Below are 24,852 nucleotides of genomic sequence, written 5' to 3'. Positions count from 1 at the left end.
CTGACTGTGAGACTACAGGCGGGTCCCTTCACCCCACAGGCATCTTCCAAATGGGGGTATGAACACCCACCTCACTGTGTTTGGTGAGAATTAAATGCGATCATTCTTATCAGTCTCCAGCACGGTTCCTGGCAGCCAGCAGCCCAGGCAGAGAAGGTACAGAGGACAAATTCTTGAACTGGAGGAAATCCAGCACCAGGTCTCAGCCAGTTGGGTAACCCTGGACCAGTCACTTAACCCCTGGAGCCTCATGTGAAAAACAGAGCAGTCACATCCCTATCCCACAAGTCTGTGAGATGAGGTGTCTAAAGACACCTGCTAAAAACTGCTCTGTAAACTGCTCTAGAAATCAACGTATTTTTTCAGCAGTATCAACACCAGTGAGCATTTCCTGGGTGCTTACTTTGTTCCAGACACTATTCTAAACCCCTGACACATGTGGTTTCATTCAATTTTCATGGCAACTCTTTGAAGCGGGACTTCTGTATTATTCCCACTCACAAATGAGGAAATCGAGTGTCAGAGAGGTTAAGCAACCGGCCCAAGTTGCACAGCTGACAAGTGGCAGAACCAGGCTTTGAACCCAAGTAGGCTGAGAAGCCTGTGGAGAGGGGAGCCCCTGCCGGGCCCAGGGATACCCAAACAAAGGAACTGAAGAAGCTTGGAGTCCAGCTGGGCTCCAACTTCCATACACCTCAGAATCATTTAGGGACGTTATTTAAAAGACAGAGTCCTGGGCTCCACCCACAGAGATGCTGATTCCACGGGTTCAGGGTGGGGCCTGGAAATCTGCCTTATTAACAAACCCCCAAGGTGACGCCTGTGCAGGGAGGGGTTCAGCTCACCACACAGGGAGGACCACGGCAGGTGTCCCACCAAACCATCAGTAAGGGTTGCTCGGTAGGTGAGGGTCATAGGACTCTAGAGGCCCCTGAACTTTCAGGCAAGAGAGACAGGCGCCCACAGCGGGACCCACCTTCCCCTCTGGCCTCCAGGTTTGCCAAGTACTACAAGACAGAGAACGGCAGTGAGTACCGCACGCTTCTGAAGGCTTTCGGCATCCGCTTCGACGTGCTGGTGTATGGAAATGTGAGTCCTTGGGCCAGGCAGACACGGGGGACAGGGGAGGAAACCTGGACCCATCCTGGGCCCTAAAGAGGCTCCTCTGGGGGCAGGGTCCTGCCACTGACCAGCTCTGAGATCCTCGCTGGTCACATGTCCACAGCAGGTGAGGCCTGCGGATGTACCAAGAGCCCTGCAGGCTCCAGGGTCTTCCCGGCTGGGGGTCCAAGCTCCACGTCAGGCCTCGCCCCGGCCCTGTTGGAGCTGTGCCCACTCACCTGGGTCTTTGCGCACACAGGCTGGCAGGTTTGACATCATTCCCACAATCATCAGCTCCGTGGCAGCCTTCACCTCTGTGGGAGTGGTGAGTGCAGCCCCTCTGGGTTCGGTCCGGAGGCCACTCAGGGTGCGGCCCAGGCTGGCAGGGTTTGGGCAAGCGGTGACCCTCTCCTTCCCAGACCGTGAGCCCAACCTCTTGCCCTCACCTCCCTGCTGGGCCAGCCCTTGCGTGAACATCTCCAGTCCTGGAGAGCTCACTCACTCCACGGCAGTCCCCCACCTGCTACAGAGTCCCCGTTCGCCACTGTGTAGGGGGGCGAGGAGACTCCAGGGTTCCCAGACCTGAGAGCCCGGTTGTGGAACAGAGCCCAGCTGGCAAGGTGGGGACAGAGCCCCTTCCCCAGGGACTTGGACCCCCGCCGTCCCTCTGCTTCTCCCACCAAGTCCTCCCTCTGCAGTCTGGTCTGGGCTCACCCCAGGAGCTGGGGAGGTGGGTTCTGGAGATATTCTGCAAGGCCCCTCGATGTTTTCCTAAGAGGAACCATCAGTCAGGTGTCTCTGGAGGACTCACCCCGACCCCAAGGGCAGTCCCGCCTGCCGCCTGTGCTTCCCGCCGCGCTGCCCCCGCCCTGCAGCCCCGCTGAGCCGCCCCGCTCTCCACCTCCAGGGGACTGTCCTCTGCGACATCATCCTGCTAAACTTCCTCAAGGGGGCCGACCAGTACAAAGCCAAGAAGTTTGAGGAGGTGAGTCGGGGAGGGTGGGGTGCGCCCACGAGAGGCAGAGGAACGGGGCAGGGAGGGGAGCCAGAGCCCAGACTCTCAGGGGCCCACCTCCTGGGGGCCTCAGTGCGTACTGGGGATCCCGACAAGAGGGGCTCCGGCCAAGAGTGGGCTCTGTGGTCATCGTCTGCATCCACTCACTGTCCCCTCTTTGCTTCGGGGAGGGACAAATCCTGCTACTGGTTGGCTCAGGTCTGTTTGCCCTTGAGGTGCATGGGAAGAGTCTTGGGGTCACAGACTCGCTCTAGCTCCCCTATGACCGGGCTGCGAGCCCCAAAGGCTGAGTCTGTCCCACGGGGGCCCATAGGAGGACCCTGCCCACAGTCAGAGCACGATCGTGCCAGCCCTTCTGCCCACAGGTGAATGAGACCACGCTGAAGGTCATGGCCTCGGCCAACCCTGTGTACCCCAGCGACCAGACCACAGAGGAGAAGCAGTCCACGGACTCAGGCGCCTACTCCATTGGCCACTAAGGCCTCTTCTGTGGGCCCCACTCTCCCCCTTGGGCTCCAGGCCTCCCAACAGAGGGTCCCACCTGGGCAACGGGGATGGGAGAGGGGAGAGGCTCTCATTTTTGCTGCTCACTCCTTGAGGCCACAGCCGGGACCAGGTGTCTGGCCCTCCCACTGCTCTAGACACGTCCTGTTCCCACTAAGACCTCAGTCTCACCTTCACCCCTCGCCTCACCCCTCTGTGCTTCCCAGAACCCCCAGGGCAGTGGTATGAGTCATCCCCTTCTGAAGAGTAGAGCTAATAATAGGAATAACTAGTGGCCACAAGGGCCTCCCAAATGCCAGACACTTTCACACACATTATCTCATTTAATCCTTAGAATAATCCTACGAGGTAGATATTAGCTTCCCTATTTTGAAGACACACTGAGGCTCAGAGAGACTGAGTCGTTTGCCCCAGGCCACCCAGCCAGGAAGCGAGAGAGCTGGGATTTGGACCCACGTCTGCCTAACTCCACCGCCCACACCCCACAAGAGAAGAATGAAGCCCCGGGGAGCGTCTGCCCTGCTGCTTCACCCTCCTCCACCTTGACCGTGATTAGTTTCAGCTTAGTCAAGAGTAAGCCCCATGCTGTCCCCAGGAACGCAGGCAGGCCCCGTTTTAGGGGAGACCAGTAGGACTGGGGTGCGGGGTCTCTCTCTGACTTGGGTGGGTCCCAAATTCAGAAGGGAATAGGAGGCGTAACGGTCAGTGAATTCTTCCTTCCCTCTCCCCAGGCGAGAGAAGAGGCCTTTCTCATTTTCTCTGGGACCCCCACGTGCTCATACATATGCCAGGCCCCTCACTCCGGGAGCCCCATTAGGCTCCCCCGGGGCGGGACGGGATTCCCCAACCTGGTGCCCTGTTCCAGGAGATCAGCAAGTCTCTTCCAACACGTTGACGGAAAGGTCCGGTGAGACCCAACGCCCGGCGAGCAGCCGGTCAGCAGGCCAGTCCCCGCGGGGCCCTAATGAGGTGGTCGGTCCTCTAATGGCAGAAACTAAAGGGGCTTTCGGAGCCGTCTTGTCTGATTCTCTTGTTTACAGATGAGCAAACTGAGGCCAGAGAGGGAAAATGACTCGTCCAGTGTCACACAGTTAGTGGCCCAAAGAGAACCAGGTGTCCCGCCACTCAGGGAAGGAGGAAGGAACAGGCAGCTGGGAAGGCTGCTGAGAGCACGCCAAGCCCACCCCGTCTTCCTTTGCCCCGACGCCCCCTCCCCTTCTGGGCTCTTCCACAGTGGAGGCCCAGAAATCTCACCAGGGCAGAGATCAGGAGCAGATCCAGGTTTTATGAAGCCTGAAGCATATGCAACGTGGGTCATCTTTTAGGATTAGAAGAGGCTCAGGCAGGTGAGTGGCCCTGGAGTGTAAGTTTCACTAGCTTCATGGTAAATGCCTTGGAAAGGTTGGCTCGCAGGCCTTAGCAGAGACGAGCTTAACTGTACGTGGAGGGCTGGCCCCTCTACAGAAGGCGCGGGGCAGCTTGGGGGGTAGTTCAGGAAGGCCCAACCCCTCTGATCCCCCACCCCAGGGAGAGAAGCGGTGAGATGACGCCACATGAGGCCCATCACCCCTTTCTCCACTCTGCCTTCACCCCCAGCCCCATCCTCAAGAGGATGGGGTACCACCTCCCCATGGGTGGCCTAGGGAATCAGGCAGCAGCCAGAGATCTGACCAGCAGAGACATCAGTGAAGGCAGTGCTGAGCTCTCCCATCAGGAGCCCCAGTGAATCCAGCTCTCGGGAGGATGGGCTGAGGCTGGGGTCACAGGGATGCTCTCTGAGGAGGAGACAGAGGCAGCTCTGTCCTGCAGGGACCCTTCCTCCAGACTGGGGTGGTCCTCGTACGGGCGCATCAGCCCGTCCTGAGACTGCCAGCCCATCCCCAGCCTGAGCTCCTGGACGTGTGAGCCCGATGTTGTCTTGCCCGCAGCTGAACTAGGTCATGGCTCCCTGTGCAAGACTTAGGGCTGATCTCAGTAGTAATACCAGTAACTAACTCACCTCCGCTGCGTCACGTGTACTCAGCACAATCACGTGACCCCTCACGCCAACCCCGGTAAGCTTGCCATGGTTTGTCGTTAATCCTAGAAATAGAAGAAGAAATTTGCAACGCGCAGACATTTGACCTGAAACCCACGCTCATTCCTAACAGCTCAGCATCAAAGCTAACGTTTAGTGATCACTAGCCATTGCCAAGCGATGAGTTAAATGTGTGACAGGCATTGTTTCATTCAACCCTCATTTTAGAGAAGAAACTGAGGCTGAGTAAGCTTTTAAAACTGAAGTGGTAGAGCTGGGACTTGAACCCAGACCGTTATGACTCCAGAGTCTGGGATCTTGACTGCTGGGCCGTATCTGCCTGGGAAAAACTAAGAAATCTGTCGGCACCCTCTTTTCTACATGTGTTAGGCCAAAGCAGATTTTGGTGCAGTAACAAGTTAATTGTGAAATCTCAGGATTTAATACAACAACGTAGGTCAGTCAGCCCCTTCCACCTGGCAGCTATGCCATCTGAGATACATGGACCCCCAGGTCACTGTGGCAAGGAAAGTGAGAACTGGAGGATCATGGATGATCACAGGGGATCCTATAAAGGCCAGGTCTGGCCTTTATATCACATCCAACCACATCGCACTGGCCAGACTCGGTATCATGCTGCAGAGCCCAGGTTTACTGCAAGGAATACTGGGGAATATAGTCTTCCTAGGTCCCCAGGAAGAGAAAACTGTGAGCACAGCACTCTCTGCTTCATTATCTCCTTTTTAATAGCTTTTCTTCTCCACAACCCCCCGCCCATGCACACTAACAGTTACACACATTTTTCCCTTCTGTGTTCCTCCTCACAAAACCTTGTTCTCGGCAAGTTACCAATCAATCTTCCAGAGGTATTAATAGACAACACACTCAGGAGTTTCTTGTCCTAAGAATATTTGCTTTTTAATCAAGGGCTTCAAGTCTGAAAGGCCTTAAACAGCCAAAGGAAAGAATATATAATGGTTGAAGCTGAGGCCCACTAACAGACAGCACTGGATATTTGAAGGACATCTTTACTACCCTGGCCTGCCTCAAGCAAGCTTCAGTCTGGAAGGGTCTGAGCACCACCCTACCCCACCCCTTTCTCCTCCCTCCCTCTACCTCTGGCCTTGGCTGGCAGTATATTTGGTTACTGGGATTAGCTAGAGCCCATTCCCCACCAAGGAGATAAGTGGAGGCTGATAAGAGGGGGCTTGCCGTTCAGCAATTCCCAGAAATACCAGTCCCAGAGCTACCTGTGCAGAGCTCATCCTTCCCACCCCCCACTGCTTCTGCTTCTTTTAGAAGTACAGCATCAAGATTAGCTTGTTGCAGTACACAGTGCGGGGACGTGGGTAGGGGCCTGACCTCAAGGCAGCTCCCCTTCCATGCCCTTGGGGAGACTGACATGCTGTGATTAGGAGCTCCGTGACCCAATCTCTATCCAAGGCAGATGGATAGAGTCTACTGAGGACAGGCCTCACCTAGAGGCAGTTCCCGGGGCCCAGCACTGGTGAGGTTCATAGCAATGTCAAGGCCCCTTCTCCCGTTGCCAGAGCCCTGCTCATGTTCGAGGGGCTCAACCCTGCTGCTTCACCACCAGCCACTTCCCCTGGGGTTCTCCGATCCTGTCCTGCTCCATCAACTCCAGCATCTTTAGAAACAAAGCACATCTGGCAAAACTGGATTTTCTGTTCCAAAAACTCCACATCTGGTGGGAATGTAAATTGCTACAACCACTATGGAGAACAGTATGGAGGTTCCTTAAAAAACTAAAAACAGAACTACCATATGACCCAGCAATCCCACTACTGGGCATATACCCTGAGAAAACCATAATTCAAAAAGACTCATGTACCACAGTGTTCATTGCGGCACTATACAATAGCCAGGACGTGGAAGCAACCTAAGTGTCCATTGACACATGAATGGATGAAGAAGATGTGGCACATATATACCATGGGATATTACTCGGCCATGAAAAGAAATGAAATTGAGTTATTTGTAGTGAGGTGGATGGACCTAGAGTCTGTCATACAGAGTGAAGTAAGTCAGAAAGAGAAAAACAAATACCGTATGCTAGCACATATATATGGAATCAAAAAAAAAAAAAGATGTAGACATAGAGAATGGACTTGATGACATGGGGTGGGAGGGGGAAGCTGGGGCTAAATGAGAGTAGTAGCGACATATATACACTACCGAATGTAAAATAGTTAGCTAGTGGGAAGCAGCCGCATAGCACAGGGAGATCAGCTCAGTGCTTTACGATGACCTAGAGAGGTGGGATAGGGAGGGTGGGAGGGAGGCTCATGAGGAAGGGGATATGGGGACATATGTATGCATATGACTGAGTCACTTTGGTGTACAACAGAAACTAACGCAGTATTGTGAAGCAAGTAAACTCCAATAAAGGTCTATTAAAAAAAAAAAACTCCACATTTCATCAGATAGCTGTACAGATACACACACACATACATGCACAAAGGTAGACCTGTACACAGGTATGCTCAGACACACTGACATGTACACATACTCCCAAAGATACTGGCCAAAGACACAGCGGTACACACATATGTATGCATATACAGATTCAGGAGTATAAGGTACAAAGCTACACAGATACACACACTCAAAGATGGACACGGACATACAGGCACATCCATAAATAGAGATTATAAAACGTGCGCACAACACATAAATACACGCTGACTCACACACAGATTTATGCATATTTACAAATATAGATTCACATACACACAGGTATCCAAAGACTGACTCTTGTACACACCAAGATCCATATACACACGGGTATGTGTGCGCCCCCAGAAATACTTGTACATTCTCCCTGTGCCCCATGTAGAACTACACCCCCAAGAAGTCTCTCTTTCTATCCCTCTCTCTCTCTCACAACCCGGGGCTCTCTGTCCTCTGAATACCCAGTTTCCAGTCTGAGTTTCTCGCTTCATCAAGCCCAGATCCTTCCTGGAGCCCAGCCTGGAACAAAGTTAAGAGCAGCAACGGTGTTCTCTCTCAATGTCCCCAGGATCTGAGAAAATGGGAGAAGCAGAGGAGACCTGGGACTGTAGAACCAGCATTGGAGCCACACAGCTACAGATGCCCTGACTTTGGCCCCAAGGCCCTGGGATGAGGGGCTTCCCTGTTGGCGCAGTGGTTAAGAACCCGCCGGCCAATGCAGGGCACACGGGTTCGAGCCCTGGCCTGGGAAGATCCCACATGCCGCAGGGCAACTAAGCCCGTGCGCCACAACTACTGAGCCTGCGTTCTAGAGCTCGTGTGCCACAACTACTGAAGCCCACGCGCCTAGAGCCTGAGAAGCCCGCGCACCGCAATGAAGAGTAGCCCCTGCTCGCTGCAACCAGAGAACGGCCTCGCGCAGCAACGAAGACCCAACTCAGCCAAAAATAAAAGTTATAAAAAAATTTTTTTTTTAAAAAGGCCCTGGGATGAGAGGCAGCTCCCTCCTGAGAATGCGGCCCCTCTAGGGAGGGGGGATAGGCTGGGGACCGGGGAGGTGATGAAGGATTCGGGGCCCAGTGAGGAGGACAGCCACCCTCCTGGGAATGGGGTGGGGAACCATCTCAGAAGAAGTTGGGGCCTCTGAACTCACACACAGGTGGCTGGGAGAGTGGAAAATAGGGGCCATTATCATAAGTGAAAAAGACACAGGTCTCGAGAAGCCGGCTGCCCCGAGAGACCACTTTCTCTTCCCCCCTACGTGGTTACCCCAGGTGGGACCTCAATGGTCCGTCCAATTCTTGAATCGGCCACAGAGCCTCCATTTTGGAAAGCCGCCAATCCCACCCCGCCCCGCACACCTTACAGAATCCAAACAGAGCAACAGGGTCAGTTCCCCACCCCGTCACCAAAGGAGTTCTTCCTCCCTGGACCTGGGGCAGGTGGGGCGCGCGGGGTGGGGTGGGGTGGGGTGGGGGGGAATCCTCAGAGCCGGAACGAAAAGGACCGCCGCCCGGTACGCGCTCCGCCCCCAGGTGGCGCTGCAGACACACCCCGGCGCCCCGCACCCCCCCACACCCCCGCCCCGATCCGGCGCCCTACTCCAACATCTTTTACTTTCCTCAAAGTCCCACCCCACTCCCCACGAAACCGGAGTGAATGCTTCCAGGATTTTCCAACCCAGAGTCCAACTCCTCTGAAGTGCTCAATGAAGAAACAAGAGTCAGGAGATGCTGTTGGAAGTCTGACTTTATGATCCGGAGAGGTTGGGGACAAGTGCCAAGGGTAGGACAGAGGCCACCAGGAGGGCGTGAAGGGAGGATCTCCGTGCCTCTGGCTTAGAAGCCGCAGACGAAGGGCAGACGTCTTTTGCATGGAGCTCGTTGCCACCGACCCCCTAGCGGTAGAGAGCACAGTGATGTCAGCTGCCCACCTGAGTGTGGCCTGTGCTCCCTCGTCCCCTCCTCAGGCACCTCATATGTCATCTTTGCCTGCCGTAGTCATGATCCGATGGCCACAGGTTTCCCACACATCCGGACTAGCCATTGATCTGTTCCCTTGCAGAGGCAATGTGCTCAGTGCTTTACCTGGGCTATCGTTTAATTCTCACAACGACTCTCCAAGAGGTCGGTGCTATCATCACTCCCGTTTCACAGATGAGGAAACTGAGGCTTAGTGGGAGTGATAACTTGCCCGTGTCTCAGCTGGCAAGTGGCAAAGCTGGGGTGTGAATCTCAGCTATCTTACTCTAACCCGTATGGTCCAGCCACTGTAATAAGTTCCCTCACATCTGGCAGCCGTGCTGTTCAAAGCAGGCAAAGTCAGCCATCCTTAATTCCCGCATCTTCACCTCATCCGTCATCCACACCTTACATTCACATCTGTTCCTCCCATCTGTCCCATATTCACTCCTTGTCGCCATCATATCAGAGGAAGGAAAGGAGTCCCCAGGCCCTGAGCCTAGCTTTGCCTGGGAGGATGGGGAGTCCCCCTCTAGCCCCTGTACCGGGAGCCTCATCACCTGGTTTTGCTCTGAGGCATCCCTACCTATCAGCCCTCCTCACAGACAGGGACATTGGTTCTCCACTTGGAGGGAGGGTGTGGGTTTGGGGAGGTGTGTTCAGGCAGCTCAAAGGGACATGTGTGGGAGTCCACCTTGCCACCCCTTCCCCTTGTCCTGGTGCCCGGGCCCCCTCACCTTTGGTGCACAGGGCCACACAACGGCCACTCCCATTCCGAGGTTGCTTTGAGGCCCAGTAACTAAAGTTCCAGCAACTGCCATTAGTCCAGCGAAAATTGTTGCCCCACGTGAACTAGAGAAGAGAGAGGCTGGGTCAGAGGGCGGAGGTCCAGAGAGACAGACAGATTCTGGGTCTCCGGAAAGCCCACTGAGTATCCCTTCCTGAACACTGTATATATAATCTCCTCTCACTGCCCACCTGGCTAGGATACCGTTGAGACCCATCCCTGAGGGTTCGCAGGCAATGACAATGGAAGAGCAAGCATCACTTCCGGCTATCACACTTCTCAAACTTCACTGTGCACACAGATCTCCTAGGGATCTAGTGAAAAATGCAGATTCTGATTCAGGAGTTCTGGGACGGGGCCCAAGATCGTGCATGTCTAATGAGCTACCGGGTGATGTTGATGCTGCTGGTCCGTGAACCACACTTGAGTAGCAAATATAATGGCCCTTATTTGTCCACAATCCCAAGGCCACTCTGAGAGAAGGACCCCACTTTAGAGATGGGGAAACTGAAATTTGGAGGTAGTCATTCAGCTCGTAAGGGACCAAACTAGATATAGAATCTATCTCCTGACGCCAGGAGTGTGCTGGTAAACGTTTAACAACCAGCTTTGGGGGAAGGTGAGAGGCTAGAGGGAAGAAAGAAACCTGATTTGTAATAATTGTCAATTTCCTTGGTGTAAATACATCCACCATGGCAGCTTTCAAGCTACAAGCATGAAGCCACTGAACATGGAGTTAGGAAGAGAGGCACTCAATCATCGGTTCTCCTAAGCCAGTATGAGCCAGCTTCAGCTGCTGGATGAGTCTTAATGCCAGCAGGTGGTCCCTTGAGGCAATCAGAAAGACCTTCGTGTACCTGGGAGTTGGTCCCTCGCTTACCCAGCACTTGTAGCCTCCAATCCAGACCTGTCTTTGGTTAATGCTACTGACCCCGCACTGGATGCGATAGTTGAAACTGTAGTTGTGGATGGAGACGAGGTTGCCTCGGTAGCACCTCCTGCATGTATCCTGCAGAGAGAAGAGGTGGGGTAGAAAATCCACTGTTCTCTCTCAAGTCCCTGAGTCTCCAGGAGAGACCCCCTCATCCCTTTCCAAGTCAGAAATCAGGGATCTATTGCCCCCCTGAATCCCCTCTCTTGTTCCTTTATCTGGTGTCAGGAACTTTTTGCAGAAAAGAATAATAATACTCAGAATAACTACAGCCACCATTCCCTGAGAGTTTACAATGACCCAGGGACTATTCTAAATACTTTCCATGTATTATTTAAATCCTCACCACAACTCTAAGCGGTGGTACCATACACCTCCATTTTACAAATGAAGATACAGGATCCCTGAGAGGTGAAGTGACTTGCCCAAATAAAATGGCTGGCGACAAGCAAAGCCAGGATTTAGCACAGGCATATCTTATACCAAAGCTTTTTATCTAAACCAGTGGTTCTCAAAGTGCGGTCTCCCGACCGACAATATAACCACCTGTGAATTTGTTATAAATGCAAACTCTTAAGCCCCAGACTTGCTAAATCAGAAATTGAGGAGATGGGGCCCAGAAATCTGTGTTTTAACGAGACTTCTAGGAGACTCTGATGCATACTCGGCCTGGAGAGCCATTAGTCCAAATGATAGGGAACAGAAGGTTGGCTCCACTCTTGTCTCCTCCACCTGGTCCCCCATAGTAGCCTCCCTGCCATTTACCTGAGCATCCCAAAACTTTCTCGGGGTCTGCACCACCAGGAAGCGGCAGGTCTTGCACCCAGGGCTGCCTGGAAGCTGAACTGTGTCCTCTTCCTTAGGGCACTGCAAATCCTTGTCCAGGGCAGCTGGGTCTGACTCCATGGCCCCCTCATCCTCAAACGCATCTTGATAGCTGGAAGCCACAGCGTCCTCTCCCTCTGACTCAAGCGCTCCATAATTCAGGGCCAGCTCTCCCTCCTGTTCCCCCGAACCTTCCAGATCCTGGCTCAGGTCAGCCTGTGTCTCTCTGCTGCCCAGATGGGAGGCATCATTCTCTGGAAAGAAGAGGTAACCTGCCATCAGGCCGGGCTCTCTGTTCTTCCAGGACCACGGACAGCTCTGATGGCCCCACTCAGCCTTCCTAGGGACGCCATCTGGAACCAAGACTGGAAGGACCCCTTGGGGGTTGGGCAAGCCAGAATTCTTGCATCACACACCCAAAGGCATGAGAACCTGGCTGACACCGCATGTGGGGTATTTTGGGAGTGCGAGGCAGCACCTGTGAGAAGCCCTCATCTTCACAGGTGGGTGTTTTTCCTTCAGGAAAGTTCAGGTCACAGTTCTGAGTCCAGGAGAAATCTAACTAGAGGTGGGCTGGGTCAACTGAAGAGGGGAGGCTGTGGCCCTGGCCCACAAGAGCAAAAACAGTTGCAGGAAAGAAGAGAAAAGAGAAAAATGGATGAGGAGGGAAGAGGAGGACTTACCCAGATAAAGAGCAGAAACTGTCCCCAGCAGGAGAAGGGGCAGAAGCAGGGAGCATTTCATATCCCCTCAGTCTTGTGACAGGCACACAACTTCACCTTCCCTCCTTGGGGACTTCTCACGTGTCTGCACGGCCCCTGGCACACAGTGGAGATGCAGTGTTTGCTTAACTGGTGGATTAAAGGGCAAACTAGAGCTCTTCCTTCTCCCCGACTGAACAGACCCTGAGCTGGAGAATCAAGAAAAGAACAGGGGGTTGTCAGCTCAAGTACAAAAGACCCTTTTTCCTGAGAGCTCCATCACTGTTCCCTGGGGCAGCACTCAGCTCAGATGCTAGCCGCCATGGGAACAGGTCTGCTCACACTGAGGGCCAATTTCACTCACACTGGGGGTGAAAGGGGAAGGATAGTGGCCATTATGGTCCTAAGGAGAGGCCTCCAGGATGTCTGCCATATAGGGTCCTGCTTCCCCCAGCCCTGGACCTCTCCTTCCCGGGCAGCCGAGCGGGCACTTACGTCCTCAGAGTCTGGAGCCCCCACTCTCAGTGCCTCTGGCTGCTGGGTGCCAGAGGCCACCCTTATACTGGGCTTTTGGGGAAGTGGGAAGAAGCCAGGATGCTTGCCCCAGGCTTGGGCTGGGGGGCGGGAGAGTGGAGCTGATAAGAGGTTTGCTCAGTCCTCCCACCCTTGGGCCCTGCTCTCTGCTGGGACTTTAGGGACCTGCCTCTTGCCATAGGCAGGTGCCCAAACACCCTAGTATGCTCGAGAAAGCCCCAGATGACGACTGTCCTGGCATGGTTATCAGCACCCCTAAAGGGTCCCAGTCTGAACAATACTCTTTAGCCATAGGAGCAGCCTTCCTCTGGTCAATATTCCAGCAAATGAAGTGGAGAATCCCAGGGAGAGGGAGACCACAGGAGAGGAGGTAGGAGATGAAGGGGAGCCTCAGCCCTTCTGAGCTCTTCTCTAGACCAAGTACTTTCTGTGCATTGCACCCTTGAAACCTCACCTTCCTAACCTCAGTCCCATGAGAACGTATGATTAGCCCTACGGCACAGATGTGAAAAATGAGATTCAGAGAGGGAAAGTGACTTGCCAAGGTTATGCAGGAAGTGGGGGAACTGAGATTTCTAAGTCTCTGGGGCTCCCAACATGCTCTACCCACCCCATCTCTCTCTCTCTCTCTCTCTCTCACACCCTCCCTCCTTCACTCTCTCCCTCTCTCTCCCTCTCCTTCTCCCTCTCCATCTCTTTCTTACCTTTAATATGTGAAAAACTTATGCTCCTTCCTTTATGCTGTGGCTCTAGATCAACCTTTGCACTATTACTCTTTGGAGTCAAATCATCCTTTGTTGAAGGTTGGGGGAGGGGCAGTCCTGTGTCTTATAGAAAGTTTAGCAGCATCTCTGGGTCTCTACCCACTAGATGTCAACCGTGCCTCCCCAGATCGTGTCACTCAGAAATGTCTCCACACATTTTCAAATGTCCTCTGGAAAGAAAAAGTACCCCTGTTGAGGATCACTGATCTAGAACATGCTATCTTGTCCAAGCTTGAGGCATATCTTTCTGGCGGGGAGGCAGCAGCTGGAATGGAAACCTTCATGCAGAGCCATTCAGATGCTCTGTGGGCCAGCCTCCCCGCACCGCCCCGACTCCCCACCTCCCACCAGCCCTCTGTCACGACCAAGGTCAGGACTAAGGGGAAGGCGCTTGCCTCAGTTGCAAAATTTAAGGGGACAGTAAAGAACTCAGTGGTCAAGATAAATAAATATTTAATGCCATCTTTCTTAAAAATCAGAATCTATGTAAAGCTACCATGATGAACAAAACGTCAAAATATGAATCAATCAGGTTCCAGCCACATTCACTGCAACCCAAGGACAGGCCAGCAAGTGCTGAGCCTTGATTTTGCCAGACATCACCGCCAAGAGCTTGTGGCCCTGTCAGGGTGGGTGACTCCACTCTGTGATATCCTAGCATATTTGTTCCTTGGATTCCAGCCCAGCCCTCCTGTGCTCAGGGCATCAGGGACAAGTCACCCAGAGGGTGAAAAGGCCTGGCTTCCTTCCACTCCTCTGCTCTCTCAGGGGACCTACAAATGGAGAAGTATCTGAGAGCTCACTTCTGGGCCCTGAATGCAGAGTAACGGTCTCGGCCGTTATCTGCCTGGCCCAACGGACGCAACCCTCAGCTTATCTACCTGACTTGGGGGTGGATTGACTAATTCCAGGGCCCAAAAACCTGGTCTCCAGAGTTCAAGCAGGAGACTTCCCTAGCTGGGGAGGGGTGGAAAGCTAGCCCCCCTCCCCCTTATTCTCCCCGGTCCTGGGGCCCAGGCCAGGGGCCTCATTTCACTCCGTGGTTGGGATGACCGAGAAGGTCGGCTACTCCCGTTAGCCAGCACCATGATAAGCTTTACAAGTGCTGTTTCATTTAAACGTCCCTGCATTACACATTAGGAAACGGCATCTCAGAGAGCTTAAATAAGTTACCCAAGATTACACAGCAAGTCAGAGGCAGACCTAAACCAAGACCTTTCAGCTCCTTAGTCACCCCACACCTGCATTCCCTCTACTTCCTCTCTCTGGCCTGCCCCTCCCTGGGGTTGACCTGGGGCAAAGACATCCCAGGGCCCTGCTCAGTCACCACGGTGATGTCTGATGTAAAACTGGAAATAACTTATTTTTTTTTTGGCCGCGCCGTGCAGCATACAGGATTTTAGTTCCCCGATCAGGGATTGAACCCACGCCCCTCGCAGTGGAAGCACAGAGTCTTAACCACTGGGCCACCAGGGAAGTCCGGAAATGACATTCTTGAAGGTCCACCATATTCCAAACACTATGCTTCATTAAGGCTTTCACATCCATTATCCTACTTACTTAATCTTTACAATCATCCTGCCAATTAGACACTGCCATCCCAGTGCGCAGACCTACCACACAAGCTCAGAGAGGTGAAATAACTTGCCCAAGCTCACACAGCTAGTTAGAAGTGGCATGTCTGACCCTAGTCTGTTTGACTCCTACATCCTTGCTTTCTTTGATTCACCCAAATGCGTTACGCCCAGACTAGCCCACGGTGCCCACCTTTTCAGCATCCATGAAACGCCAACTCTCTGGCTTACTGTTTGCATCTATATTCATAGGGGTTTCAAACTCTGCCTCTCGTCTCAGATTTCCATCCAGCCCCACGTTATGCTGAGGGCAGCATAGTGTGATGTCTTGATAGAATGGAATCACCATTCTGGAGTCAGCCCCTCTGGGTCTCAATTTTCCCATCCCTAAACCGACGCTAATGACAGGACCCACCTCAAATGAGATCAGCTCCAGTAAAGACCTCAGAACAGTACCTGGCATGTGGAGCTGGGGGTAGCCCTTGTCAGGAAACTGAGACTGAACTGTGACCCTAATCAACAAGTGGGCACCGAGAGCTGCTTGAGCTCCTGCTCTGTGTCCTGCATGATGATGCCAGGAACGCTAGGGATACCACTGTAAAGACACGAGCTGAGTTTCCCAGAGCCTACTTAGCATCATTCTGGACAGGAAAAATACCACACAAGCCCTTACCCGGGGACATAAGGCCAGTCCTCTTATTTCATTTAAAGCTTTTCTTGAGGATATGCATCTTTAACATGCATCCTATAATGTGCACTGTAGCGTGGACTGCTTGAGGCGTTGTCACGGAGGGAATGCACCCACGTAACCCAGGCCAGGTCAAGATACAGAATGTTACCAGGAGCCCAAATGCCTCCTTCGTGTCCCCTTCTTTTTTTTAAAAAAAAAAAATTTATTTATTAATTCATTATTTATTTATTTATTTTGGCCACACCAGGTCTTAGTTGTGGTGTGCGGGCTTCTTAGTTGTGACGTGCAGACTCTTAGTTGCGGCCCGCATGTGGATCTAGTTCCCCCGACCAGGGATCGAACTCGGGCCCCCTGCATTGGGAGCGCAGAGTCTTACCCACTGGACAACCAGGGAAGTCCCCATGCCCCCTTCTTGACATTAATCCCCCAAAGGAGACCTTTGTGGACTGGAAGTCACACTTGTGTCACAGACCACCGCCAACAGGAGAGGTTTGTGAGGAATAAAACAAGGTCCCACCTTAGCACAAAGTCTCTTGATACAGACCCTGGCACCTATTTAGTGCTTAATACATTAGGGGTTTTAAAAAAAGAGAGGATGGGGCTTCCCTGGTGGCAGTGGTTGGGAGTCCGCCTGCCGATGCAGGGGACGCGGGTTCGTGCCCCGGTCCGGGAGGATCCCACATGCCGCGGAGCGGCTGGGCCCGTGAGCCATGGCCGCCGAGCCTGCGTGTCCGGAGCCTGTGCTCCGCAACGGGAGAGGCCACAACAGTGAGGGGCCCGCGTACTGCAAAAAAAGAAAAAAAAAGTGGGGATGTGTGTACACGTGTGGCCGATTCACTTTGCTGTATTGCAGAAACTCACACACCGTTGTAAAGCAGCTATACTCCAATAAAGATCAATAAGCAATTAAAGGAGGGATTTTGTTACTCTTTATTAGTAGTACTGGAATAAAGAGAAGCAATGCCTCCCCACACCAGAATACAAAGTCCATGAGGGCAAGGAGGGAAAGTTCTCCCAGTGCATCCTCCACGGCACCCAGCACAGGGCTGAACTTGTAAGAGTGTGTCAGAATTCCACCGTCACGGATACCAAGAGAACAGCAGTTACAAAGGACCTCAGTGTGATTTCTATCTTTTTCAACTTCCTGTGCAACCTTGAGTAAGTAGCCTCTTCTATCTGGACCACCAGATAGAATGGAATCCCTGGGGCCATCTGTACTTCTAAGAATTTGAGGAGTCCTGGAGGAAAAGGGCTTCGGAGCATTGATGCCTTACTTTCTGCTCACCTCCCCATTAAAAGGAGGGTTCAGAATGCCTTCCTTCCTCACCTCTGGTTGGGACCCCCTCATCTCCAGCTGGGTTGGAGTCCAATGCCCCAAGATGAACCCAAGGGAGATGAGTCTCTCGTGCCTCCCCTCTGTGCTCTGTCCCCATATGATCATGTCCTGGAAGCAGCCAACACTTCCAGACATGAAATCCTGATGGTTGAAAGAACATGCTCTGGGGATACTTGAATCACAGCACGGGGCACATTTAGATGTTCAGCCTTGGGTAAAAAAACAGGTCATAACTTCTCTGAGCCTGGTTCTGTACAATGGGATAATAATTACTGATCAAACAAGGTCATCTTTGTAAGATGCCTGGTGCAGCAGGGGGTATTTTGTGGGTGCACAATAAGTGGTAACAATTAGTAGATGCTGGTGTGCTTGTGTTACAAACATCTGTACGTTCCCGAATGGCAGGGAGCTGTGTCTTGTCATATTCCCAAACCTTACGTAGAGTTGGACATATAGCAGTTTGTCTTATATTGAGATTCCCTGGAAACACACCCTGAGGCGAGGATTTGAGTGCAAGTAGTTTCCATGGGAGGCGCTGGGACAGTCGTAGGGAAGAGGAGAGTTCATACGGGGAAGAGAAGACAGCCAATAAAATGTGTGTTATAAAGCCAGCTGCCTCAGTGGGTAACTGGAAGTTAATCTCACTGGGAAACCCTGGGAAGCAGTGCCCGATACCTGCCCCAGAATTATTCCACCTGAGGGGGCAAAGGACTGGGGTACTCATACACCCACTCCTGAGAGTTGCGGGCTGCTCCCAGGGACATGTTAATATCCTGGCACATTAAGGCAACCACAGTTTGTGGGCGAGGAAGAAAAGGCCCTCAGATGTGGAGATGCAAATACAGTACATTGAGAGTTCACCTTGAAAGTTTGGAGAGAGATGCGTGGTGTCCTGGCAGCACCTGCAATGCACGAGCCCGGTAATTGGGTGTCCTATGAAAAGATCCACCTGAGCCCATTCCTCTGTCTCCAAGAGGGCCACACAGACCCCACCCCTTTTTATTCTGTCCCTTTTTATGAAAGACAGTAGGCTGGGGAGGTGTGGTCCTTGTACTGGCAGAAAGCTCGTGGGTGGGGCTAAGCAGAGTAGATCAATGGTGGGAAGAAAAAGAAATCAGTTTCAGGAAAACAATTTCATTGCTGGGGGCTGGAGGGGAGGGGATGGGAGGAGCCTGCCCAGGAAGATCCAGCTCAGTAGGAACAGATGAACGGGAGACCCACACCACAGGGAGCTCGACGCCAGTGGCCTCCTGTGAAGATGCAACAGGAAGGGGTCTCAGCCTCTTGTTCTCCCTGACTCAGCCCCAGTAGGGCCTTCCCCTCTCCCTACCCCACACCTCAGTGGAGATGAGTCTGAAGAGCCAGGAGGCCTCTCCTTTGCAGGGTCTGGCTCTTCCTGGAGCCTCCTCCTTCCCAGGCCTTGCCATTATTCATCCCCACTCCCACCACCTCACTTCGGGTGCACAGGGTCACACATCTACCAGCACTGCCCCAGGGCTGGCCAGCAGCCCCGTACGCAAAATTCCAGGGAGTGCCGTCGAGCCAGCAAAAGCATGGGCAGCGACCCCAGGGGAGGCAAGAGGGAAAGAGGTGGGCTGGGACACGGCAAAGGGAAAGCAGGTAGGCAGAGCTGGGACCATCCCTGCCTGACCCTCCCGCTGCCCGCCAGGCATTGGCCCTTAAAGGACTGCTGGACCACAATGGACACAGTCCTGGTCAACTGAAATGCAGAGCCACAGTGATTGTCACCATCACATTCTATGCATTCCAGTGACACCCCCATCCTTTGGGCTCTAACAAGAGGCAGGGCAGGAGTTCCAACCCCATCCTACAGATGAGGAACGAGGCTCACGGTCTTGCCCAGGTCCTATAGACAGTCAGAGACTGAGCAGAACTCGCACCTAAACATCCTGATTCTAAATGCTCGGCTGTTCCCGATGCCTAGGCAGCCCCCTTGTTGTCTCACCCAGGTGTCCACCTGTCCCCAGTTCTTCACGGGATTGTAGAGGAGAAGCACAGACAGATCTGCAGCAGGTTGAACATGGGCTGGGGTAAGGAGGTGCTCCCCACCGAGAGCTGGGGCCCCTCTTACCCGGCCGGTGACCTGGCTTCCGCTCCAGACTTGGCCCTGGTCGATCTGTCGGACTAAGCATTGGATATGGTAATTAAGGCTGAAGTTGTGGATGGAGATGAGTCTGCCCCGGTAGCACCTCTGGCAAGTTAACTGCAGGGTAGAATGAAAGAGGAAGAACGGTGTGCCCGTCCCCCAGGAATTCACATCACCTTAGTCCTGGGTGTCTAAGTCTCCAAAACTCACCCTCCACCGCCCCCCCCCCCAGTCCCACAGACATTTGAAGGCTGGAGATTAAGACGCAACTTCTGTTTCCGCGTGACCCTCACCTCTTACCCCCAACACCTCTGCGGGTCTCAGCCTCTGCTAACACCCCCAGAGTCCTCAGTGAGGAAAATGACCAGCGACGCAGAGGCTGGGGACACCAGCTCCCTATCGCCACCCTGGGCCTCAGCCTCAGCTACTGGCCACTCACCTGAGCATGAATAAAATTCAGGGGATCCTCACCAGGAGGAAGCGGCAGGTCTTGCATCCAGGGATGCCCTCCAGTTTTACTGTGTCCTCATCCTTAGGACACTGAAGGTCCCTGTCTACCTCATCCAAGGCCGAGATGGACTCAACAGCCCCCTCTTCCCTGGGGGCATCTTCACTTCCAGAGCCCCTGTCTTCCTCTTCCTCTAGCAGCATCCCTCCACAGGGATCTCCTTTGCCTCACTTTCTGGTACCCCCCCACCTAAGGCAGGGTGTCATCTCCCAAGGGGCTCTCAATGTTGTACATTTCAGTTCCTGGCAAGAAGAAAGGTCAAGCGCCCCTCCTTCACATCTTCCCCTGTTCCTCCCCAGGACCACGGACAGCTCCCTCCCGGCCCCAGGCATTTGCAAGCTGAGCCCTGGAAAGAGAGGAACCTGGAACAGAGCCCACCCCCACGCCCCCCCCAGGAGAAGCCAACCTCCCACATGAGGTCCTGGTGGTTAAGGGCATGAACTTAGAGTCAGGCAGTTGTGGGTTTTGTTCTGGTTCCATCACCTACTAGCTTTAGTTCTTCGTTTGTGATATGGGTAGACCACACCACATACCTCATGGGGATGCTATGAGGATTAAAGGAGATAATGCATAGAAAACGCTTAGCACTGTACACTCGGTGAGCTCAAAGTAAAAGAAGGGATCATTTGATCACCGTTTGCATCTTGCAGAAAGGACAACATTGAGAACGTCACAGTAGAACCAAGACTGCAGACATGCAGATGCCCTGAGGAATCCCTTCAACTCCAGCTCTAGAGTCCCCGCTCCTTTCTGTGCAGAGATCCTGAAATAGGGGATGGCCAGAGAGGAAGGTGTGGCTATGTGACTCTGACCCTATAAACTATAGAAAGGAGTCAAGTAGAGAAAGAAAGGCTGAAGGCCAAGGAGACTTACTCAGATGAAAAGCTGAAACTGTCCCAAGTAGAAGAGCCAGAAGTAGGTGGAGTTTCATTTTGGCTTTATCCTGCAATGGAGAACAGAGCTGGACACACACACACACACATACATTCATTCATTCAGTAAATACTCCCTCCCATGACCAACACAGAGCAGCTTGAAGGTAGAAAACTCTGCAGCTCCAAATACCCAACTCACACCGCTCAACCCTCATCTCCACTTGCACCCTCCCCACACCCTGCCCCAGGGTTTATCAACCTAGAAACGATGAATGGATTCAAGGGGCCATGAACTCTGCAAACATAGACAACACATGGTGTGATGTTTCTAGGGTGAGTGTTCAAACCATCCATGAGATTGCTCTATGTCCTCCCAAAAGGCAAAGGAACTTCTCACTTTACTGGATGATTTGTTCTCAAATTGCCAGGAATGGCCTCCAACCTTCTCCACCAAAAACGTCCTCCTTGGCTCTCGTAATCAGCGGAATTCTAAGACGTCCCCGAAGATCCTTCTCCCACTCTCGTGCACACGTGGTGCATAATCCCCAGGACTGTACATGGGGACAGAGGATGGCATTTACTCCAGTGGTTGTGTTATATTATATGGGACAGTTGACCTTAGGAGAGGGAGAATATCCTGGATGAGTCTGATCTAATCAGGCAAAAGCCCTTTAAAGTGACTGGGCTCTTTCTGAAGTCAGAGATTACAAACATGAGCAGGGGGCTTCCCTGGTGGCGCAGTGGTTGGGAGTCTGCCTGCCGATGCAGGGGACACGGGTTCGTGCCCCGGTCCAGGAGGATCCCACATGCCGCGGAGCGGCTGTGCCCGTGAGCCATGGCCGCCAAGCCTGCGCGTCCGGAGCCCGTGCTCTGCAACGGGAGAGGCCACAGCAGTGAGAGGCCTGCGTACTGCAAAAAAAACCATGAGCAGGATTCCACCCAAGGGAGGCTCTCCATTGCTGGCTTTGAGGACGGAGGGCAAGGAATGTGGAGCAGCCCCCATGTGACAGCCAGCCAGGAACAGCAGAAGGAACAGAATCTTACCACAACCATGTGAGCTTGGAAGAGGACCCTGAACTCTAGGTGAGAACACAGCTCAGCCAACACCTTGATTTTAGCCTTGAGAGACTCTGAGCAGAAAATCCAGCCATGCCATGCCCGGACTTCTGACCTACAGAACTGTGAGCTAATAAATGTGTGCTCTTTGAAGTCACTACATCTGTGGCCTAGAAGACGCATACAACCCTCGAGGCCCATTTCCTTCCCAGGATGAAATTTACAGTTGGTGCAATTCATGGTGGGGGATTGATTGGCACAGGGGAGTGTCTCAAAGGAATGGGCTGGAGGGCCTTCTGAAGAACCCAGGGACAGAAGGTCAGGAAATACGGACAGGGAGAAAGAGAGGTTCGATTCCAGCCAGAGGTCCCACCACCCTTCCTCTCAGACCATAAGAGGCCGGTTAGCCTCTTCTAGCTCCAAGTTCTGCCCTCAGAGAAGCAATGAACTGCAGGAGACAGAACTTCAGAGCTGATCGACCGCCTGCTGCCTGGGCTTAGCCAACACCTCCCTGGGGGCAGATAAGAGGTGGTGAAAGGACTAACATCATCCCTGGGGTAAGCAGCCCCGGAGATAGAGACCTGGGCCGTTGCTCTGTGAAATCAACCTTGATTGACAGCTCCTTTGACACTTCCCCCTTTGGATGCCCCAACAATTGACATAGAACAAGGGCTGGGCTGCTAGGGCTGGAAGGGCCTTTAGAGGTGACCCAGTCCAGTCTCCATGCCTAAGATACGGAGGACTCAGACGTCCTGATTCCCAGTTCAGTGCTCTTCCTTCGCCCTTGGTGAGAGAACCCCTCTTGGCCTCCAGGCATCTCCTCTCCCAGGGGCTGTGTACACACAACAAAGTTAGAAGGAATATGTCTTTGCAGTCAGTGCCCATCCTCCACCCCACCTTCCACCTTCAATACTTCCCCAGACCATCTACTTCTCTCCATCTCTGCTGCCACCTCCCTAGCCCAAGCTGCCAACGTTTGATAACGTACACCCGAGCCCATCATCCCCATGCTTGCCATTCAGTGTCTACCCTCTGTGGCAGCAATTCATCCAAACTCATTACCATTGCCTTCAAGGGCCTCCATGGTCTGGCTCTTGTCTACTTGTCCAGCCTCACTGGTGTGTGTGACCCTCGTCATACTGGTTTCTGCTCCATTGGCCAAGCTAAAGTTTGGTACTGGCTCCGTCTCATCTAGTGGGTCTCGGCTCCAAGGTCGCCTCCTCAGAGAAGTCTTCTCTGAGAACTCTTTCTAAAGAAGCCCACTCCAGGGACTTCCCTGGTGGCACAGTGGTTAAGAATTCACCTGCCAGTGCAGGGGATACGGGTTCGAGCCCTGGTCAAGAGAGATCCTACGTGCCGCAGAGCAACTAAGCCCCTGTGCTGCAACTACTGAGCCTGTGCTCTAGAGCCCACAAGCCACAACTACTGAAGCCCGCGCGCCTAGAGCCCGTGCTCCACAACTAGAGAAGCCACCATGATGAGAAGCCCGTGCACCTCAATGAAGAGTAGCCCCTGCTCACTGCAACTAGAGAAAGCCCGCGCAGCAACGAAGACCCAATGCAGCCAAAAGTAAAATTAATTAATTAATTAATTAATTAAATTAAGAAAAAAAAGCCCACCCAACCCTTTCACCTATCTAGTTACTCTGGTGCACATCATTCATTTACTTCCATCAGAACATTTGCCAAAGTGATAGGACCTTGCTCCTTCACTGGTTTCTTGTCTACTGTCTGTCTCTCCCAGTAGGAAGTAAGTTCTAAGAAAACAGGGACCTGGTCTTTCTTGCTCACTGCCTAGAACTCTACCCAGATCATAGAAGGAGTTTTTCAATTAGTTTGAAATTAATCAACTTGAAATTTACTTCCTGGAGAAAGTCCAGCTGAGTTAAATTCAAAGTCCATTAATTTCAATTCCACAGGTGTCTTTCTGAGCCCCACCTGCCATGGACACAATCGTGGGCCAGGCTCTGTGCACTGGGTCATACATTCATTCATTCAGTAAATACTCAGAGGTGGTCTCTAATCTCAGGGAGGCTTCATGTAGCCGATAAAGCAAGACAAACAAAATGAACCTCTTAGTAAAACAAGGCACCGTATTGAGTGCACACTTAGAAGGATAAAACTTTCACTTGCTAGAAGATACCAATTTTCTGTGCTACCAGAGTCACATTAAGGGCAAGGGCAGGCAGAGAGGGCTTCCTTGTAAAGGTGTTCCTTGGACTGGGCTCTGAAGGATTGACAGACAGGAGAGGAGAGGCAGAAGAGAAGTAGGAGTCATTCTAGGAGCCAAACCATGGCCCTGAACTGCTGGAATGTGAGCCAGGATACAGATGATTGGTGTTTCCCGGAGGTTGAGTCAAAGAATGAGGTGGGTTCTTTTCTCGGCACCAAAGCCAAGCTCCTCCAATGAGCAGTGCAGACTTGCTGGCCAGTTCTTCAACCCCCTCGACTCCTTACACGATAGTAATCTGGTTTCTGCCCACCCCGCATTGCTCCATGGAAACTACTCTTGCCAACGTCCCCACTGACCACCTAATTGCCAAACCCAACAGACATTCTTCAGTTCTTGTCTTATTTGACCTCTGTAGTGCCTGATACCTCTTTACTTCCTCCTTCTTAAAAACAGCCTCTTTTCTTAACAACTTCTCTAGCCATTCCTTCCCAGTTTCTGCTGGTGGGCTCCGCTTCCTCTTCTGGAATTTTAAATATTGGCCACCACCTGGTTTCTTGGTGCCCTTCTTTCCTAACTCTACACACGCTCCATGGGTTATCTCATCCACCCCCACATCTCAAGCTATGAAATATATGCAGATCACTCCCAAGTCTTCATCTCCAGCCCCAGACCTGCTCCTCACCAGGTTTGGTCCACAACCACAGACTCACATATACAGCCACCAAATAAGCTTCCCAACTTGGATGTCCCATGTGCATTATGAATTCAACACGTCAGACTGACGCATCACACACACGCGTGCACACACACACACACACACCCCTACACTAAACTGCTCCTCTTCTTGTGGTCCCTTTCTCAGGAGAAATCATCACCTTGCACCCAAACCCCCAAGCCAGGACTCTGGGGCACAATCTTCTC

General features: G+C 52.7%; 3 protein-coding genes across 3 annotated transcripts in view; 1 reads left to right on the top strand and 2 right to left on the bottom strand.

Annotated features, from left to right (window-relative positions):
* P2RX3 (purinergic receptor P2X 3) overlaps positions 1-4,771 on the top strand; it is a 28,988-nt gene extending 24,217 nt beyond the window's left edge. Inside the window, exons 9-12 of the mRNA XM_004264119.4 lie at positions 996-1,089; positions 1,361-1,426; positions 2,009-2,086; positions 2,482-4,771. Of these exons, the coding sequence (XP_004264167.1) occupies positions 996-1,089; positions 1,361-1,426; positions 2,009-2,086; positions 2,482-2,595 (352 nt within the window). The 3' untranslated portion in view covers positions 2,596-4,771. The remainder of the gene's footprint in view (positions 1-995; positions 1,090-1,360; positions 1,427-2,008; positions 2,087-2,481) is intronic.
* A 4,076-nt stretch (positions 4,772-8,847) lies between these two features.
* On the bottom strand, positions 8,848-12,517 carry PRG3 (proteoglycan 3, pro eosinophil major basic protein 2). Its single transcript, XM_004264429.2, has 5 exons — positions 12,297-12,517; positions 11,554-11,867; positions 10,738-10,866; positions 9,808-9,922; positions 8,848-9,006 (listed from the first exon to the last, which is right to left on the bottom strand). Exons 1-5 carry the CDS (start codon positions 12,355-12,357, stop codon positions 8,948-8,950), a joined length of 678 nt encoding a protein of 225 aa, XP_004264477.1. The 5' UTR covers positions 12,358-12,517; the 3' UTR covers positions 8,848-8,947.
* A 5,814-nt stretch (positions 12,518-18,331) lies between these two features.
* Positions 18,332-23,277, bottom strand: PRG2 (proteoglycan 2, pro eosinophil major basic protein). Its single transcript, XM_049713426.1, is given in 7 exon segments — positions 18,332-18,463; positions 18,668-18,781; positions 19,308-19,437; positions 19,792-19,968; positions 19,971-20,020; positions 20,023-20,070; positions 20,702-23,277. Coding segments are annotated over 7 exon segments (696 nt in total). The 5' UTR covers positions 20,820-23,277; the 3' UTR covers positions 18,332-18,404.
* Between the last annotated feature and the right edge of the window lie 1,575 nt (positions 23,278-24,852).

This window comes from Orcinus orca, chromosome 8 (genome assembly GCF_937001465.1).
Source record: "Orcinus orca chromosome 8, mOrcOrc1.1, whole genome shotgun sequence".
In the NCBI taxonomy this organism is placed as follows: Eukaryota; Metazoa; Chordata; class Mammalia; order Artiodactyla; family Delphinidae; genus Orcinus; species Orcinus orca.
The sequence above is the reverse complement of the archived record's forward strand: the minus strand, read 5'-3'. Positions and strand labels throughout refer to the sequence as shown.